The sequence below is a fragment of the Oncorhynchus tshawytscha genome, linkage group LG26, assembly GCF_018296145.1.
Source record: "Oncorhynchus tshawytscha isolate Ot180627B linkage group LG26, Otsh_v2.0, whole genome shotgun sequence".
NCBI lineage: Eukaryota > Metazoa > Chordata > Actinopteri > Salmoniformes > Salmonidae > Oncorhynchus > Oncorhynchus tshawytscha.
The window spans coordinates 10,574,793-10,595,796 of NC_056454.1; the positions used below are offsets into that span (position 1 = coordinate 10,574,793).

The 21,004-nt window shown below is 41.1% G+C and overlaps 1 protein-coding gene across 3 annotated transcripts in view; it reads right to left on the reverse strand.

Annotated features, from left to right (window-relative positions):
* Window positions 1-480: 480 nt before the first annotated feature.
* stat4 (signal transducer and activator of transcription 4) overlaps window positions 481-21,004 on the reverse strand; it is a 28,702-nt gene continuing 8,178 nt past the window's right edge. Inside the window, exons 6-23 of one of the 3 annotated variants that reach the window (XM_042306333.1) lie at window positions 20,767-20,852; window positions 19,468-19,619; window positions 19,180-19,338; window positions 18,831-18,923; window positions 14,245-14,304; window positions 13,999-14,019; window positions 10,553-10,646; window positions 10,200-10,241; window positions 8,571-8,654; window positions 7,953-8,051; window positions 7,716-7,851; window positions 7,331-7,383; window positions 6,902-6,996; window positions 6,339-6,475; window positions 5,783-5,974; window positions 4,208-4,253; window positions 3,918-4,017; window positions 481-2,991 (exon numbers count right to left, since the gene is read on the reverse strand). In XM_042306333.1, the coding sequence (XP_042162267.1) occupies window positions 2,968-2,991; window positions 3,918-4,017; window positions 4,208-4,253; window positions 5,783-5,974; window positions 6,339-6,475; window positions 6,902-6,996; window positions 7,331-7,383; window positions 7,716-7,851; window positions 7,953-8,051; window positions 8,571-8,654; window positions 10,200-10,241; window positions 10,553-10,646; window positions 13,999-14,019; window positions 14,245-14,304; window positions 18,831-18,923; window positions 19,180-19,338; window positions 19,468-19,619; window positions 20,767-20,852 (1,673 nt within the window). In that variant the 3' untranslated portion in view covers window positions 481-2,967. The other 2 variants (XM_024388828.2, XM_042306334.1) reach the window with 2 other exon arrangements.

Here is a 21,004-nt window from a genome sequence, read left to right on the forward strand (position 1 = left end):
TTAAAATTTGTACATTGATCACTTTCTGAAATGTATATACAGTCCAACTTTATTAAGGCCCTGGCTGGGAAATACACTTGGCCTATTGCTGGCTCCTACACACATACAAAGAAGCTCAAAGGCAAAATAATCGATCAAGTAAGAGATCATGATTAGAAAAGTTAAATGGCAAGATTATGGTACAATACAGACAGTCAATCAAGTACAACGTGCTGGAATGTCCCAATTTGGAGGACTTGTTTTTTTTTGTATGGTGCATAGGTACGTGCATAACCACCTGGGCTATTACTGCATGGGGGGATTCCCAAATGCATTTCTAGTGTTTAATCAGTAATACTGTACCTTTGCACCAGAAAAAGATCAAGCCCTTCAAATTGGGCATTCCAGCACTTTATACTTGATTGTCTGTCTGTATTGTACTATAGGTTATGACCTGAAGAGCAGTCATTACTAGTCGTCAATTAATAAAAACAAAGGAAATTAATATTCCAAGGAGGTGACCTTTATTCAAGGAGAGAAAATCTGATGACTTTTATTGCTTTGTCCAGTGCAGTATTTTAAACATCCACTGTGAGTGTTGACCATGGACCATTACTATCATGTAGAGTTGAATATGTTCCCGGTACTTTACAAATGTTCCATCCCGAGAATAAAATCACTTTTCTCCTGGGTAACCCGGTATTACCCGTATCATTCAAAACCATTATAAAGCATATAAAAGTCTGAATTTGATTAGAGCTTTGATCCGCATGAAAATCCAAACCTGATGCTACCTGAGCCTGATAAGAAATAGTCTACATTTTATGAGCCCCACATGAACGACATTTAATGAGCCCAAGCCCAAAAAATATCAAATTATTGTGCCGTTATCCAACACATATACGATAAAGGCTAAAGCACATTACGCACAACAGAAAAAAAAGCCCATAGATGTAGCCAGCTATATGCTTTCTTGGGTAAATAAATGAAACTAGCTTCTGTAGGTAAAATCTTTTTGAGTGTGAACTGTATTACTGTACTGTATTGTATTATACTGTATTATATGGGCTGGAATTACACACATCATTCAAGCCATGATAAAGCAGAAGAGAACATGCAATTCTGATGAACCACATGCGGGCTACAAAGTTACAAGTATAGGCTAGTGAATTTGATTTTAATTTTGAAATATGATAGGGCCTATTTGTATAATTAGTAGGCTGATGCATATACAGTATATACCTTTGATAATATTTTCCCTAATGCTATTAGCCTACCTCCTCTTCCTCTCTCTAATGTTGCTTCATTCCTTCCTCGCTTTCAACAGTTAAATGAAATATGTTTAGTTGTCCTTATCTTATCATTCTAATGTCATCCTTGAATAATATAGGACTAGAATTAGATACAGAAGGCCTTCACTTGTCTTCACAAAGATTGAATGGTTATGGGTCTGAATAAATAACTCCTATAGCCTACTGCCATCGCGCATTCACTCTTCTTTAAAACTCCCCGTGAGTTCTATTGGCTGCTGTATTTAACATTCAGCAAAAAAAGCTTGTTAGCCTTTTAGAATAGTCTATTGGTATAAGAAATGCTAAAAATAAAACATGGTCCAGCAAGCTATTCTAGCTTTCCTGCAGGGGACTCCAAGAGCTAAGGAGAGTTTTTTAAGGAAAGGCCAGCTGAGCACAGGTATTGCACAAGAGACAGAGGCCATAAGTTAGAAGCTTATTATGCATAACCATCATTAATTTGCTAAATATAAGGCTAATACTGCATTGAATTCATTACCTAAAAGAGGTAGGCTAGGACATCTATATATAGGGCTATATATCAATATTGAACAGGATTGTCTGTTTTGGATGCAATTTGAATGGAGTTGATGGAGAGAAAGTAAGATAGAGAGCTTATGGGGCATGCACTGATTTAAAGCAAGATATTTGAGTGACAGGCTGCTTTAAAACTATGCAGCTGCAATTAAACACATAATAATCTTTACAATTAAAAAACAAGGTGACCCCTGAAAGCCAGATGGAGATGGGTAAATTTGAGGCAAATTCGGCCTTTATATTACTGTGTCATAGACTACGCTGCGGCAAATGTAGGCCTACCTTTGACAGGAAAAAAAGTGATCGTGATGAGATGATTAGGTCTACATGCATTGTGAACTGTGCTCCATACTGAGATGTACTGTCTGTCATCACATATCATTCAACAGTTCCATTTCACACCATGCTGTTCATATAAAACTATATAAAAATGTACTGGTTTCTTGCAGTTATTTATCCTGGGAAAGGGAGTGGATTTGGGAGATAAATCTCGGTAACCGTGTTCCCACTATTCAACCCTACTATCATGTAATGAATAGCACTTTAAAAGTTTCATGAATGATTATTTATTATTATTACCTACAGGTATACTATTACTCAGTGGTAAAGACAGTTGAAAGGGGGAAATCATATTTTGTTTAACCCTTTTGCTGGTGGAAAGGCGTGTCAATGAAAATGGGACCATTACACCTTGGGCTCTAAGTGCAAAAATATCCAATTGGTAAACTAATGAAAACACAAAAAGTGATTAAAGCGATAATAAACATGTATTATTTGTACAAAACTTGGTTCTTGATAGCGGGGCATAAGACACTATATATATATATATATATAACATACTAACATTACTTGTGCACACAGACACAAACAGAAAGCAATAGTGTGCGTGCACAGAAGTAAATAAAGATGTAAATTTATGAGAAGAGACATAACAAGCTGGATGTATTCTGGACACATTCAATACCGCCTTGCATGTAATATCTACTTTATGCTCAAAACATAATATTATATCTTTGTTTTCATGACAAAGGGCTCAAAGACAATACTAACAGTTGGGTAGAAGAGCAATGTATTGTGATCAAATGTAAGAGACAATTACACTTGTGCAGGGATTCAGTAGAGACTGTGTTACTTGGCATACTCTGCAGGTCATCTTGTGTTACTCGGAGTACGGAGAACTCATCTGTAAAAGTCAAACAAAACCCATAATAGCAGATGCCAATGCAACTAGAATATAACGATTGTTTCAGCAGGTTCAGTCCAATCACCACAGAGGATTACAAGGAAACTTCATGATGACTTGTTTATTTCACAAAGGAACATCATCTTAAAAGTCGGATCTAACGTCAAAGCCAGAGCAGAGATAAAGTCAACTTAGGCTTCTGAACCTAGTTAATCTCTAGAGTGTTTTAATACATTGCTGCGGTGTAGCCTAGTCCCAACCTTGTACATGATGTGTTCTATAGCCAACTCTTCTATCATTACTATACACCATACACCAAGTCAGTTGTGGTCAGTGCTGTTTAAGTTTTCTTATGCGCATGGCCTTATTTCTATCACAGCATATTGGATGACTGTCATTCCTATTCCATTCACCCAGCTCAATGTAACATCAATAGGCTTAGGCTACTACATGATGCTCAAATTTCCCTATACCCATCATGAGGTTGCTGCAACCTAGCCTATGAATTAAAGTTTAAAACGTCAGTGCACAGGTCGAAAGACAAAATTGGAGTATTCAAGGTGGTAGACAGTGACACAATCAATACCGCCTTGCACACTAGCTGATCTAGGGTGTAAACACTAGTCCAAAACAGTTGCAGACAAGAGTTTGTATTGGACAAACTCAGGTAGGTTTAGCCCCGTTTTGTTCGGGCCTTCCTCCTCTGAGGAGCCTCCACTCATACAAGTGTAACAGAGTTGAAAATGCATTTCTTGTATTATCACCAAAATTGAGACAAAGGTTATTGTATACCAGCACCTACTGGCTTAGAGAGGCAACTGTGTATCTGCAATGATGGAAGAGTTGGCTACATTAGATGGGCCTACAGTTTGGGACTAGTCTAGCTGCAGTGTGTCTGTTTAAGATAGGGTGGTTACTGTACTCACGGCAGTCTCAATCTCCAAGGGGCTGAGGTGCTGGGTGAGCATGTCAAACATCCCAGGGGACATGGGGGGTTCTGGGGAGGAGCAGGGGGGAGGTGTGGTTCTAAGGGCGGGGGCGGCAGCAGTGGAGAGAAAGAGAGAGATATAAGTCAAGGGAATGGTTTAGACTATAGAAACAAAGGATATCTAACATAGCCTAATATTTCGGATACACATCTTCGGCGCAGGTCTGCATTCAACTCCTGGCATGCACAGATTATAAGATCTTAACAAACTTAAACTTAAGTACTCACTGCAAAGTTGAGATGGGGATCAGCATAGATGGTATGTATGGAAAGACTGCAAGAAGATTTTTTTTTTTAAATAGGAGATTATGGGCATGTTAGTAAACAATCATTCAAATTGTTGGCAATGTCAATCCTGCTTCCCAGTTCCAGAACATTTGATTGTCCAGTTGTGCTGATGATTATACAATGTTTGTATAAAACAATTTACTGCTCCCACATTTTGTTGTGGTAGTATATTCTATGAATATGACCGGAACATTGGGTTATAATCCCTGGCAACCTAATGAGAACCTTATGGGAATGTTCTGTGGTAGTTTCTACAGATATTGTAAAGAACATTTTAGAGAATGTTAGGAGAACATTTCAAGGATAATTCATTTCAAAACGTTTTTAGAAAAAAAATATTTGGTGATCAAAAACATTCTTTCAATGTTTGTGGGACATTATCATCCTAATGTTAGCTCAAACCCTAACTATAATTTAATGGGAATGTTAGCTGATGTTGTGGGAAGGTTCCCAGTTTGCTGGGCTGCTGGTTGTTATCAATACACATAATTGGTTGTTAGGCCTATACAGGATCTTAATTTGACCACCCGATTGCTGGATAAATGTCCCTGTGCCACAGGAAATGAAAACTTGAAATGTATTTGAGGTTTAAAATGCTTCCAAAGTTTGTAATTTCAACTTTAAAATGTCAGACTTGATTTGCCAAAACTAAAATGTATTAATTATAATCCACAAAGTAATTCACATTTCTTTTTGCTGTAGGATTATTTTCCTGCTGTGAGAAACTGGTCAATTTAAGATCCTATACCTGGGAAGGTGTCTCGGATGACATCTCCATTAATGTTAGTGAAACATTCCAGTAATGTTGTTTTCTCAGAAGCAATTGAATTGAATCCAGACATGATTGCAGAAGAACGTTTAGGGAACGTTATTGGAACAATCATGCCATAACGTGAAACTATAACTTTATGAGAGCATTGTGGGAATATTCCCTGCTTGTTGTTAACATCTCCATCAACACTAGCAGAACGTTTCCATAATGTTTTCTCAGAACCAATTCTATTGTTCTCACATTTTGCTGCGACAGTATGTTCTAAAAACATAACTGGTACATTGTGTTATTACATTACCTGGAAACCTAATGATAACATTTGGAGAATGTTCTGATCTGGGTGTTAAAGATGTTGTGCGCAACATTAAAAAACACAAAAGAAGAAAAAAAAAAATTCTCATCAAAAACAATCTTAGAATACTTTTGGGTTGTTATTATCCTAATGTTAGATAAAACCTGAATTAGAACTTAATGTGAATCTTAGCTAATGTTCTGGGAATGTTCCTGGTTTGCTGGGTTGGTTATGAGCGATAATTGCATGTTGCGCACCAACTCCCAACTCCCAGTAACACACAGGTAAAAACACATCACCAACAAACAATGAGTAGAAAATGATGCAATCCCATAACATACTTACTCTCACTCACAGAGAAGTTGCTGGAACCTAGGTGGTCAGAATTATTTTAGATACAGTACAAACCAAAACCCTCTCCATCATAAACATGTCTTGGCAGACATCTTGCCTTTGCTCTGCTGGCTGTTGTAAAGTCGTCCGAAGGCCTCGTCTTTGGGGATGTCTGGGTAGAGGAACTTTAGTGGGTTCTCAGGGACCTCTCCGTCTGCGATGACCTTGTAGTCCCGGATAATATCGGCAAACGGGAGAGCGCTGAGGCGTGATTTGGTGTACGGCTCCACCGAGATGAACTTGGCCTCTCCTGTTGACACAGACACAACCAAAGCGCCAATCAGAGTTAAATGTTTACAGAATCAATGTTAAAGACACTGTGGAAGTTTAGATGCTAATTGTTTTGTGGATTTCAATGTTGACCTCATGGTTTAGATAAAATATGAATCAATTTATTATCTTATGAAACAAATCACTAGTTTTGGGCAAACAATTTGATTTTACTAATGGGTGTGGGGAGGTGTGACCCTTTATGTCTAATCAGGTCATTTCTGGATAATTTTTCTCTCCATGTAGGGGTCCCCCTTTGGCTCAAGAGCAGATGCAAAAATTCCAAATAGTGATAGATAATTCTTTCACGACACCACAGTAATCGACAGCCGAGCAGGCCTCACCACTATCGGACTGCTCCACCCAGGTGAAGGTGATCCCGCCCAGGTGGCTCTCGCTGAAGCGCAGCAGGAAAGTCCCAGGCTCCTTGTCCTTCAGACGGGCCCTCTCAGTCTCCTTACTGACAAAACCCATGATGCAGCTGAAGGAAGCACACCCAAAACACACCATCAGTTACAGCACCGTTACATTACTTATTTTATACCCACTAATTTAACAGTACACTGTGGTCTAAAGCACTGAGCAGTGAATAGATCAATCCAGTCCATTAAATCCATTTCAAATGGAACTGAACCTAATGATTCACAAATTACATTAAATTGTACTGAACCCAACACTGTAGCAAAAGGTAGCTTAGGGATCAGCAGTGGGGTACACAAAGCAGAGGAGTGTCCACAGACAACTTGTAGCCCCTAGCATCTATCGCCTAAGCATTTATGTAGATCTGAGAATATTGTAGAAGCAACATGGCAATAACTCCATCTGTCCCCCTAATAATTGTCCACATATGGCATAGTGCCTAGGGGAAAAGGGATAGGGGTTGTTTCTGACCGGCCCTAAATCTCACTTGTCGTTCCAGATGGGAAGTAGGTGCTTCTTGATGAGCTCCAGGATGGAATCCAGCCACATCCAGAAACTGAAATTCTTCCCATGAATATTTTCCTGGAAAAAGCAGACAGAATGGGAAAGAGATGAGAATTACCCTTAAAAGTTTTTATGGCATCTTTCAATAAAAAGACAGCCTCAAGTTATTAATTTAATATGAGCACTGGAAAAATTCCTCAGGGTGGTGCAATTATGAATTGTTGATGGAGAATGACTCCACTAGGAGCTGAAGAAAATAAGTCAAGTCAAGATGGAGAATGACAGTACAGTAGGTCTGTGAAAGATTCTACATGAAGTGGGAAGGGAGAGTATTTGTTACTAAGATATGACATCCTTCATTTTGTGTTTAAGACTTGTAGTCGTAGGAGTATAAAGAAGCAATAGCACCGACCTTGCAGAATTTGGACCAGGATACCTGACATTCGTTTTGGGAGGCTTGCTGACCTACAGTGAAGATGATTCATAGATTTACGATTATCAACAACAACAAAAACATTACAATTTCATACACTAAGAATGAATATTCAATTATTCTTGAACAGAAATAACACCACCTTAGATAATATAGGGGGAGTCCATACTATTGTGGTGGTTGGAAGCCAAAGACCGATGTTGAACAATCTCATGACAATTCACATTCCTGTTCTCTCATAATTGAAAATACTTGTAAAGGGACAGGAGTGCTTTTCCTCATGACCTGTGCAAATAAATGGTGTATGTGTGCTGTTCCAACACTGTTATGCCCCCATGAAAAGTGTTCCACTAGGCCACCGTACCCAAGAGTTTTTCTCCTAGCATGCACAGCTGTTCCCTGTTGAGGCCCCGTCCAGCGAAGGTGGAGAACTGCCAACTCAGTACCTCAGAGAGCTGGCCCCAACTGGCCCGCTGAGGACTGGCAAAGAAGCCCAGGTTCTAAAAAAGGGAGCGGCACAGAGGAAAGAGAGTGAGATAAAATATAAAACACCTAAAAGAATGGTAGAGTATGTGTGTGTGTGTGTGTGTGTTCAGCTCACCCTGGGTTCGTCAGTCAGCAGGTTGTACCACATGACAGATGCCCAACCTCCAGGCAGTTGGCTAACATTGGAGATGACCACCAGAGGAAAGGAGCAGGTCTGCAGAGAGAGAGACATATATGCACGCACACATACCACGCACGCACGCACGCACGCACGCACACACGCACACACACACACACACACACACACACACACACACACACACACACACACACACACACACACACACACACACACACACACACACACACACACACACACACACACACACACACACACACACACACACACACACACACACACAGTATTAGCTTACACAAAGACTACAGTGGCTTGCAAAAGTATTCACCCCCTTTGGCATTTTTCCTATTTTGTTGCCTTACAACCTGGAATTAAAATAGATTTACAGGTTGTCAGGCAACAAAATAGGAAAAACACCAAGGGGGATGAATACTTCTACAAGGCACTGTAATAATGACTGACAATGTATGCTAGGAAGACTGTGTGGGGGTTTATTTGAGGTGTGGGATGGTGTGGATTATTGTCAGAATGTGTGTGTGGGAGAGTGTGTGTCTTATATAGGAGATATGAAGGAGTGTGTAGAAATTGACTGACCTCCAGGTCGATGTTAATGCCCTGTATGTTGAACTGGGCCTCAAAGCTGAGGGAGTGGAGCTCCTCCGTCACAGAGACAGGACCCTGGAACCAGCAGAATACACACACACACACACACACACACACACACACACACACACACACACACACACACACACACACACACACACACACACACACACACACACACACACACACACACACAAAGATACACACACACACACACTTTACTAAACGCCTTCCTCTTCCTCTTACAAACACTCTACTACACCACATTTCACAAATCCTTTTTCTCAGAACACATTAAATACAGTAGCAGAGGGAAAAAACATTTTTTGTGCAGTGAGGGACACACCAAAAAGTTGAACACATCTCAATGAAAAACACAGCAGGCTCTATCAACAGGATAAGGAATTTGCCCTATTTACTAAAGAACAGCATTCCATAACAAGGCCGTTGAAAAACTCAAGGAAATGATCTTTGAGGATGATTATATTCCCTCTACAGTATATGAGCATTAGGGCGAAGTTTGATAGCAGTATTCATCAGTAATTTTCTGTAATAAGATAAGGATCCTGTATCCTAGTGTTTAAATTATGTGAATGAAGTTTTGTCTTGACTTTTGTTGAGCCACATGAATAAAAAGGCTAAATAAAATTCAAAAGTCAATCTATGATAAAACTTTCTCAGAAAGAGCACATGTTTTTTCAATTAAGTGTTTACTAGGGAGTTAACAAGGTTTTCCATCTGTGATAAGTTATGGAGCCATCTGAAAACGTACGCAAGCAAAAGCACCATTGTCCTGAAAAGGAGTTAAAACTTCAAATTAAGGGGAACATTTTGCAAATCCTTGGCAATGTTGCCTTCTACTGTTTTAAGAAAGCAACTACCTCTTTCTTAACGGAAGTGTTTTTGATTTATTATAGATATTATATATTTAACTAGGCAAGTCAGTTAAGAACAAATTCTTATTTACAATGACGGCCTACTGGGGAACCATGGGTTGTTCAGGGGGAGAACGACAGATTTTTTACCTTGTCAGCCTAGGGATTTGAGCCAGCAACCATTCAGTTACTGACCCACCACTCTAACCACTAGGCTACCTGCCGCCCCAACCTCAGGCAAAGTAAAACAAAAGATTTACCTCTAAATAAATCATAAGTTTTAAACTCTTAATTCACTTCTGTGTCCAATGACTTCTAATCAAATGATCTCTGGTTGACCAGAATATATCTCTTGAAGTTGTTACAAAGATACAGAAGAAGAAGTGAGACATCCTACTCCCTAATCTTTTCTGGTTACATTACAGTCAATAAACTAAGCAGATCAGACCCAGCTGCTAAAGCATTGGTGCCTATGGGAGAGCCACCCCGTTAAGCAGACCGGAACTGACCATTTATTTCAATGGTAAACGGCCTGAGTGGGACATCTTCATTTATCTACCATCTTTGGCTCGACAAAGCAATTCTACCATAGCAAACAAATCTGAAGGCCATGTTCCAACGGTCAAGCTTTTCTAAAGGTCACTTTACTAGAGTGTAATCTTAGATAGGCCTGCGTCACTGACCCTTAACCATCATTCATGGAAAAACTAAAAGTCTTGTTCAACTTCCATATCACTCCTCTCACCTCGTTCACCTTGGTTCCATTAACGTATTTCTTCTCTTTCAGCTGCTGAAGAAGATACAAATATGATATCAATGCATAATAAATGTACTTACATTAATATCAAATGAACTGTTCACACAATGTCATGTACAGCTAGGCCAGGGCGATCTTAATAAAAAATGTTTACTATATAACACCGTCTTTGCAAACAGTTGTCTGTTATTTCCAATATGACCGTTGCCAGCCAGCCCCATTGAACCAAATTAGTTGGAGTCCACTAAAATGTTTCACTAAAACTGTGGATGAACAGATTGAGGTTGAATTATTATTAAAATGTCAGTGTGTTAGTGGGGACAGTGAAAGTCAGAGGTTACCAAGTGTCGAAACTCTACAGACAGGCAGCCATTGGATGATTCCTCCACGTCCATTACTTTGGTGGTGGTAGTCAGGATGAAGAACTGACGATTTCTGAATGGAGAGGGACGGGGCAAAGCCGTAGTTAGTAGTCTGAACTAAGCATACACACGCGCAAACACATACAAACACAGAACAGCAACAACAACCAAATGAGCTAAGATACTGTACATGGCAAACACATGCAGCGGTTAGAAACAACTCAAATTCAAGTTGGATTTCAGGCAGCTAAAAAGGGGATTACTCTGCTTACTTAAACTGTGTCAACTGATAAGTAATCAAACACATCTCATATTTCTCTCTTTGTCACTGTTCTCACGCACTATACAAAGTACGCACTATACAAAGTATAGTTCTATATATCGCCAAATAAAGGTTATTTGGCTTGTAAGCAAGAGGAACCCTTTTTAGTGCTATATGGAACCATTTTTTTAAGGTTCTATGAAAATAACCATACTCATAAGGTTCTAAATGGAACATGTAATGTGCTATAAAGAACGATTTCCTAAGATTCTATAAAGAACCATTAATAAAGATTTGCACCAAAAAAGGCTTCCGCTATGGTTACAACCCTTTTTGGGGCTATATAGAACCCTTTTTCATGGTTCTTTATAGAACCTTTATGGAGAATGGTTCTATAAAAAACCTTTCTCAATCTCAAAGGTTCTTTGTAGAACCAAAATTGTTTTAAATTCTGGTTTAATTAGACACATTATATTGTTAAAATTCCATAGTTTTATTATTGTGTTTATTAGCAAGTTTAATCAGGTGTGCTAGCTCTGGAACAGCTGGGGGTCCCTGAGAAGAGAATTGAGAACTACTGTCTTAGTCGACAATTCTCAATTGACGCACGGCCATATGTGAGCCTTTCACAAGACACCGTCACTGGCCATAGTCATATACAGTGCTGTGAAAAAGTAATTGCCCCCTTACACTCAATAACTGGTTGTCCCACCTTTAGCTACAATGACTACAACCAAACGCTTCCTGTAGTTTTTTATCAGTCTCTCACGGCGCCGTGGAGGAATCTTGGCCCACTCTTCTATGCAGAATTGCTTTAAACTCACTCTTCCAAAAAGTTATACATTCTTCCAAAATCCTTGATGATCATCTAGGTGCTTCCAGTTGATTTTTGGCAAACTTGAGTAAACGTTTTTGGATGAGATGGTGAAAACCAAACACTGCATTCCACAGTAAGAACCTTATGCCAACAGTCAAGCGTGGCGCTGATAATAAGATTGCTTGGGGATGCTTTGCTGCCTCAGGACCTGGATGACTTGCCTTAATAGAAGGAACCATGAATTCTGCTCTGTATCAGAGAATTTTACTGGAGAATGTCAGGCCATCCATCCGTCTGTGAGCTGAAGCTGAAGCACAGCTGGGTCATGCAGCAAGACAATGATCCAAACAGAGCTGGTGTAACTGAGTCAGATTTGTAGGCCTCCTTGCTCGCACATGCTGTTTAATTTCTGCCCACACATTTTCTATGGGATTGAGGTCAGGGCTGTGATGGCCACTCCAATACCTTGACTTTGCTGTCCTTAAGCCATTTTGCCACAACTTTGGAAGTATGCTTGGGGTCAATGTCCATTTGGAAGACCCATTTGTGACCAAGCTTTAACTTCCTGACTGATGTCTTGAGATGTTGCTTCAATATATCCACAACATTTTCTTTCCTCATGATGCCATCTATTTTGTGAAGTGCACCAGTCCCTCCTGCAGCAAAGCACCCCCACAACATGATGCTGCCACCCCCGTGCTTCACGGTTGGGATGGTGTTCTTCGGCTTGCAAGCCACCCCCCTTTTCCTCCAAACATAACGATGGTCATTACGGCCAAACAGCTCTATTTTTGTTTCATCAGACCATAGGACATTTCTCCAAAAAGTACGATCTTTGTCCCCATGTGCAGTTGCAAACCGTAGTCTGTCATTTTTATGGCGGTTTTGGAGCAGTGGCTTCTTCCTTGCTGAGCGGCCTTTCAGGTTATGTCGGTATAGGACTTGTTTAACTGTGGATATACTTTTGTACCTGTTTCCTCCAGCATCTTCACAAGGTCCTTTGCTGTTGTGTATTGAGTTGCACTTTTCGCACAAAAGTACATTCATCTCTAGGAGACAGAACGCATCTCCTTCCTGAGCGGTATGATGGCTGCGTGGTCACATGGTGTTTATACTTGCGTACTATTGTTTGTACAGATCAATGTGGTACCTTCAGGCATTTGGAAATTGCTCCCAAGGAGGAACCAGACTTGTGGAGGTCTACAATTTGTTTTCTGAGGTATTGGCTGATTCATTTAGATTTTCCCATGATGTCAAGCAAAGAGGCACTGAGTTTGAAGGTGAAGGTAGGCCTTGAAGTACATCCACAGGTACACCTCCAATTGACTCAAATTATGTCAATCAGAAGCTTCTAAAGCCATGACATCATTTTCTGGAATTTTCCAAGCTGTTTAAAGGCACAGTCAACTTAGTGTATGTAAACTTCTAACCCACTGGAATTGTGATACAGTGAAAGAATCTGTCTGTAAACAATTGTTGGAAAAATGACTTGTGTCATTCACAAAGTAGATATCCTAACCGACTTGCCAAAACTAAAGTTTGTTAACAAGACATTTGTGGAGTGGTGGAAAAACGAGTTATAATGACTCCAACCTAAGTGTATGTAAACTTCTGACTCCAACTGTATACATCAAAATTGTTAAAAAGCAACAAATTTGACGTTTTGAAATGACCTACTCCAAGTCCAGACCTAATCCCAATTGAGATGTTGTGTCAGGACTTGAAACGATCAGTTCATGTTTGAAAACCCACGGAAAATTCCCCCACGGCGACGTGAGACTGATCAACAACTACAGGAAGCATTTGGTTGCAATCATTGCAGCGAAAGGTGGCACAATCAGTTATTGAGTGTAATTGTTAATTAAATCAATAAAATAAGCATGCATTTTTTTGTTATTTGTAACCTCAAGATTCCCTTTATCTAATATTAGGTTTTGGTTGAAGATCTGATAACATTCAGTATAAAAAATATCAGAAATACTTTTTTACACCACTGTATAACATGTAACAGCATAACATAACATATTAGATCAACTAGAATGACACTCTCACTCATTGTTGCGCAAAAAAAGCTGTGCAAAAACCACGCCCCAAAATATTATATTGAGCCATGACCCTACATTTTAATTATCACTAAAAGAGGAAAGAAACCTTATTTGAACTACAAAGAACTACTGAAGGGCTCAAAAGGTTCTTGGGGTCAGTATGGTTCCACATAGAACAATCACCCTTCCCAAAGAACAATGTTCACACATGCCACATGAGAATGTTCAATATTGGCCTAAATAACAAGAACAGGAAATCCCCACAGAACATCCCACATGGAGGTTGCATGGATATACTCACACTCTGCCAGGGGGGAGGTCCCTACACACAGGGAAGATAATACAGTACATAAATTACTCAGTAATGTAGTGCTAGCTTGCTTATAAACGTCAATGAAGAATATCTTGATGTCTATGAAACATTACGTTTCTGAAATATTTTCATGTTCACACAGTGTTGTCAGTTTGTTTAACAGAGCTTGCAAAGCATGATCACTTTGAAGCAAATGCGCCACATATTGCTGTGTTACATTACACTAATACTCACTTGTCAAATATTGTCTTCACTTTTAGTTGGTAATCCACCTCTGGAAGTTTGACCAGCAATCTAGACAGAATAGTGACAAAACATAAATATTTAGCGAAAACATACACTCACCTGACAGTTTATTAGGTACAGACCGTGAGTTACTTGGCCGTGGCTTGCTATATGAAGCAGGCAGACAGGCATTGAGGCATTCAGTTACTGTTCCATTTAACGTTAGAATGGGGAAATCGAGTGACCTAAGGGACCTCGAGCGTGGTATGATCATCGGTGCCAGAAACCACAAATTGTTGGATTACCAACAAATAGAAGATGGCGCCGACGTAACTTTCCTGGAGCAGATCCTTTGTTCACTCTCCCCAGAGCAATTGAACTTATTCCAGAGGCCGACCCAAAACATCACCGGTGGAGGAGAGGCACGGTGGCCTGCTGGTTCGACTTAGGAGGCGCACACCACCCACCGCTTCTGAGTATATTACTCGCTAACGTTGAGTCTATGGATAACAAAGCTGATGAGCTTAGAGTAAGGATTCCTTTCCAGAGAGACATCGGGCCTGTAAAAAAACTTTGTTTCACAGAAACATGGCTCTCTCGGGATACTCTGTCGGAGTCGGTAAAGCCAGCAGGATTTTCAGTACATCGCACAGACAAGAATAAATATCTCTCTGGGAAACAGAAGGGCGGAGGGGTGTGTGTCATGATTAACGACTCATGGTGTAATTCTAGGAGCATACAAGAACTCAGGTAATTTTGTTCACCTGACCTAGAATACCTCATAATTAAATGCCAACCATAATATCTACCAAGAGAATCCTCCTCCGTCATCACCACGTCCGTTTAATCTCACCTCAATCCGAAAACCACATATCCTGGGCTGCATTTATTTTATCTGGGGATTTTAACAAAGCAAATCTGAGGACTAGGCTACAGTTCTATCAAAATATTGACTGTCCTACTCGCGCTACTAAGACTCTCGACCATTGCTATTCAAACTTCCGGAATGCTTACAAGGCCCTCCCCCGCCCTCCTTTCGGCAAATCTGACCACGACTCCAACTTGCTCCTCCCGTTATAGGCCGAAACTCAAACAGGAAGTGCCCGTGCTTCATACTATTCAACACTGGTCTGACCAATCAAAATCCACGCTTCAGGATTGTTTTGATCATGAGGACTGGGATATCCGGGTAGCTTGCGAAAATAATCTAGACGCATACACGGATATGGTGACTGAGTTCATAAGGAAGTGTATAGGAGATGTAGTACGCACTGTGACTATTAAAACCTACTCTAACCAGAAACCGTGGATAGATGGAAGCATTCGCGCGAAACTGAAAGCGCGCACCACTGCATTTATAACCATTTACCAGCCACGTCACTGAGACCGACGTCTTGCTTCGGACAGGCTAAACACATTCTTTGCACGCTTTGAGGATAACACAGTGCCACCGACGAGGCCCGCTACCAAGGACTTTGGGCTCTCCTTCTCCGTGGCCGACGTGAGTAAAACATTTAAACGTGTTAACCCTCACAAGGCTGCCGGCCCAGACGGCATCCCTAGCCACGTCCTCAGAGCATGCGCAGACCAGCTGGCTGGTGTGTTTACGGGCATATTCAATCTCTCCCTATCAAAGTGCACTGTCCCTACAAGCTTCAAGATGGTCACCATGGTTTCTGTACCCAAGAAGGCAAAGGTAACTGAACTTAATGACTATCGCCTTGTTACGCGCTCACCTCTTTCATCATGAAGTGCTTTGAGAGACTAGTCAAGGATCATATCACCTCTACCTTACCTGCCACCCTAGACCCACTTCAATTTGCTTACCGCCCCAATAGATCCACAGATCACCATCACTCTGCACACTGAACTATCCCATCTGGACAAGAGGAATACCTGTAACGTCTGCTTCCAACTCACACTCTCAAACACGTAGATCCCCTGAACGCAGCTCACTTTCCATCTTACACTCTCAAACACGTAGATCCCCTGAACGCAGCTCACTTTCCAGCTTACACTCTCAAACACATAGATCCCCTGAACGCAGCTCGCTCTCCAGATCCCAATCACATGAATTCTGATCACACACCTGTATGTCACTACCACACACTATTTAGTTCAGTTATTTGCACCCCATCATTGTGAGGTATTGTTTGTTTTGTGACACACTTTTATTCGGAGCTCTGGTTTTACGTAATTTACTCCTCCCGTGTATGATAGTTTTTGACTGCCTCATTAACGACGCCTTTTGCCTATTCCCTTTCTGTACTTTAGCCTATCAGATTTCCTGTTACCTATCTATTGCCTGATCTCCTGGATGACATTAACTTTTCCCTGCCTGTACTGTTGCCTTTTTGGACCCCCTGTGTATGACCTTCTGCCTGCCTCTGAAACCCAGCAACCTGCCTCCTCCTGTGGTCCTTTACAATAAACACCTGCCGCGCCCTGCGCTTGAAACCAGCTCTCTGTCTCCCATCGTGTTCTTTACAATACCTATGTTAGAATGCTGTTTATGGACTATTACTCAGCATTCAACACCATAGTACCCTCCAAGATTATCATTAAGCTCGAGGCCCTGGGTCTGAACCCCGCCCTGTGTAACTGGGTCCTGGACTTCCTGACGGGCCGCCCCCAGGTGGTGAAGGTAGGAAACATCACCTCCACTCTGCTGATCCTCAACACTGGGGCCCCACAAGGGTTAGTGCACAGCCCCCTCCTGTACTCCCTGTTCACCCATGACTGCATGGTCAAGCACGCCTCAAACTCAATCATCAAGTTTGCAGACGACACAACAGTAGTAGGCTTGATTACCAACGATGACAAGACAGCCTACAGGGAGGAAGTGAGGGCTCTGGGAGTGTGGTGCCTGGGAAACAAACTCTCACACAATGTAAACAAAACAAAGGAGATGTTCGTAGACTTCAGGAAACAGCATATGGTGCACCCCCCTATCAACATCGACGGGACATCAGTGGAGAAGGTGGAAAGCTTCAAGTTCCTCGGCGTACACATCACTGACAAACTGAAATGGACCACCCACACAGACAGTGAGGTGAAGAAGGCGCAACAGAGTCTCTTCAACCTCAGGAGGCTAAAGAAATTTGGCTTGTCACCTAAAACACTCACACATTTTTACAGATGGACAATTGAAAACATCCTGTCGGGCTGTATCATCGCCTGGTACGGCAACTGCGCCACCCACAACCGCAAGGCTCTCCAGAGGGTGGTGTGGTCTGCTCAACGCAAACTACCTGCCCTCCAGGAAACCTACAGCACCCGATGTCACAGGAAGTCCAAAAAGATCATCAAGGACATCAACCACCCAAGCCACTGCCTGTTCACCCCACTATCATCCTGAAGGCGAGGTCAGTACAGGTGCATCAAAGCTGGGACAGAGACTGAAAAAGAGCTTCTATCTCAAGGCCATCAGACTGTTAAACACCCAGCACTAGCACATTAGAGGCTGCTGGCTATAGGCATAGACTAGGAATCACTGGCCACTTTAAGGAATGGAACACTAGTCACTTTAATAATGTTTACATATCTGGCATTACTCATCTCATACTGTATGTATATACTGTATTCTATACTATTCTACAGTATCTGAGTCACTTAATAATGTTTACATATCTTGCATTACTCATCTCATATGTATATACTGTTTTCTATACTATTCTAAGGTATCTCATTCACTTAATAATGTTTACATATCTTGCATTACTCATCTCATATGTATATACTGTGTTCTATACTATTCTACTGTATCTTAGCCCGTTCCGCTCTGACATCGCTCGTCCATATGTATATAGTCTTAAGTGTATGTTGTGTAATTTGTTAGATATTACTTGTTCGATATTAATGCACTGTTGGAGCTAGAAGCACAAGCAATAACATCTGCTAATCACGTGTATGTGACCAATAAAATTTGATTTGATTTGAAACGGCCGCCATCCTGGGCTTTTCACACACAACAGTGTCTAGGGTTTACCGATAATGTTCGTGCAAGCTAACAGGCTGGCCACAAAGAGACAGATAACGGTGCAGTACAACAGTGGTGTGCAGAATGGCATCTTGGAAGGCACAACTCGTTGGTCCTTGTCACGGATAAGCTGTTGCAGCAGATGACCACACCAGGTTCACTCCTATCAGCTAAAAACAAAAAGAAGCGGCTCCAGTGGGCACGCGATCACCAACACTTGACAATTCAGGAGTGGAAAAACATTGCCTGGAACATGACAGCGAGTTCAGTTTACTTGAGTGGCTTGCACAGTCCCAGACCTCAACCCAATAGAACATATTTGGAATGAGTTGGAACCGGCTGTTCGCAACATGAATGTACGGCCATCCAATCTGCAGCAACTGCATGATGCCATCACATCAGCATGGACCAACATCCTTATGGAACATTTCCGAACATTGTAAAATTCCCCGAAGAATGGAGGCTGTTCTGGAGGCAAAAGTACTAGACCCCGGTACTAGATGGGTGTACCTAATAAACTCTCTAGTGAGTGTATATTTAAGATGTACACACACACACAATGGATTGATAAGCATCAAGTATTGAGTTGTGTTACATCTTAATACACATACAGTACCTGACTTTGGTGGTGAACTGCACCCCGGTCTTGATGATGAGAGGTTTCTGGGGGTGGGTTGGCATACATGGCTGCTTCTCCACCACAAAGGAGCTGTGGACATTGTACAAAGGATGACACAACGATGGCCTACAAGAGAACTACAATAGCATAATAGCAGTTGTGTATGCCACCTAGATTTGGATGGCTGCAACATAACAGCCACAAGTTCATTTCCCTGTTATCTAGACTTCCCATTACTTCCCACTCATGCTTCCCTATGCTTCCAGTTCTTTGGAAAATCACTTTGTGATATGGATATTTCATGCACTTGGTTAGAGTAGGTGTTCGGCTTTGTTGAGGTCAGTACCTTTTGATGAGGTGGTAGATGAGGTATTTGACCTGCTCCTCCATCTGCGGTCTCTGCAGTGGGATGGGGTCACTCTCATACGTCACCTTTAATATAAGCTCCCCCAGTTTGTCCAGCTGACGCTTCATCTGGAACAGACTTTGGGCTGTCAGAGTAAACCTAGGAGAGAGAGAGGGTGATGGGGTGTGCATGAATTGAGGTTGACCTAAAATCCCACGTTATTTTGGAATATAGTTATAAGATTGAGTAATGTGTGTGTATGTGTGTAAGCAAGCTTGGTTACATTACCAGTTCTGGAGCTGGTCCAGTCCAGTGAGCAGTGGGCCACCTATACAGTTGACCTGCTGCCTGCGTTTCCACTCCATCAGCTCTGGGTTCAGCTGGGAGACTATCAGAGCATCAATCTCTTTTATCACGTCACTCATCTTAGATAGGTTCTCCTATGGGGGAACAATAACAACATCTCACTGCTGGTCCTGTGTTGCTCAGTTGGTAAGAGCATGATCCTGGAACTACCAAGGTTGTGGGTTCAATTCCCCCAGTATGATTGACTTGGGAAAAAATTATGTTTTAAGTTAATTTTATGCAATTATATGTGGATTAACAAGACTCATGACATCTTTTAGGAAGGATATTTAATGATAATCACATCAATAATGGATAGGGAAAATAGTCTAGACCCGATTTCCCCAAATGCTATTCCGCTACCAAATATGTTTTATTAGGATCATTTATATGAACCCTCAATGTAGTTATACTGTATATATTCTCTTTTACAGAAAGTGATTGGAGCAATTGATAGCAACACACATCATATGAGATTTATTTCCAAGCAAAGTCCAATTTCTTTGACTCCTCGACTTTAGGTCGTAGTTCATTTTCTGAATGTCATAGAGAAAAACCAAAGAAATTCCACTTTGCATCAGAGTTGCATCTTCCTCTGGCATGTACTGCTTGTTTATAGCCTGAAGCTTCACAGATGTATGCATCGTTTTTGATTGGTATAAACAATCACAAATTAAAATTAAAAAAATTAAATGTTTTTTTTACCCCTCAAATCAAGGAAGTTCCCACGCTTCCCCACAAAACGTTGGCGCCTAGGTTGGGAACCCATGTACTATTTATGTAAGTTACATTGAATAAAAGTGTCTGTTAAATGCCATATATTATAATATTATACATAAACGTGTGTTTTGTTGAATAGTCCCCGAAGTGAATTCAATAAATATCCTCAAGATTTCAATATCTAAAACTCACTCAGCTGTCTTGCAGTGCCAGGCGAAAATCTAACTAGCAATATCGTGCTGGATGCAACAGTGCTCTCCACACTTTGCAGCCCAACAAAATGTTTTCTTTTTAACCATTGTATCTATATAGTAAATATTCATATAGAATTGTATAGACTAAAAGTGTGTAAGACAGCAACTGCATGACAGAAACAGTGGCCCCAATTCAAATAAATGCATATTACTCAAAGATAAGGCATCGCTGATGTTCAACTGTTTACACGCTAAACACAAAGCTTAGGCCTATAGTAACAACCATAGCTGATTGCTGGTTTATCTAATCTATGTAGTGTTCCCACACCTTCCTCTTAAAGTCCAGGTTGTTGAGCATCTCCTGCAGTCGGGTCACTTCCTGTTTCATCGCCGCTGTGTTCCTGTCCACTGGATCTAAGGGACAAAAATACATCCAGCGTGACAGAGGATAAAACACAGTGGGAACCCATGTACAATTGATGTAAGTTACATTGAATAAAAGTGTGGCACTTCTTTGCACCACTTTATTGGCGCAACCTGTGATTGGTACATGGGTCATTCCACGA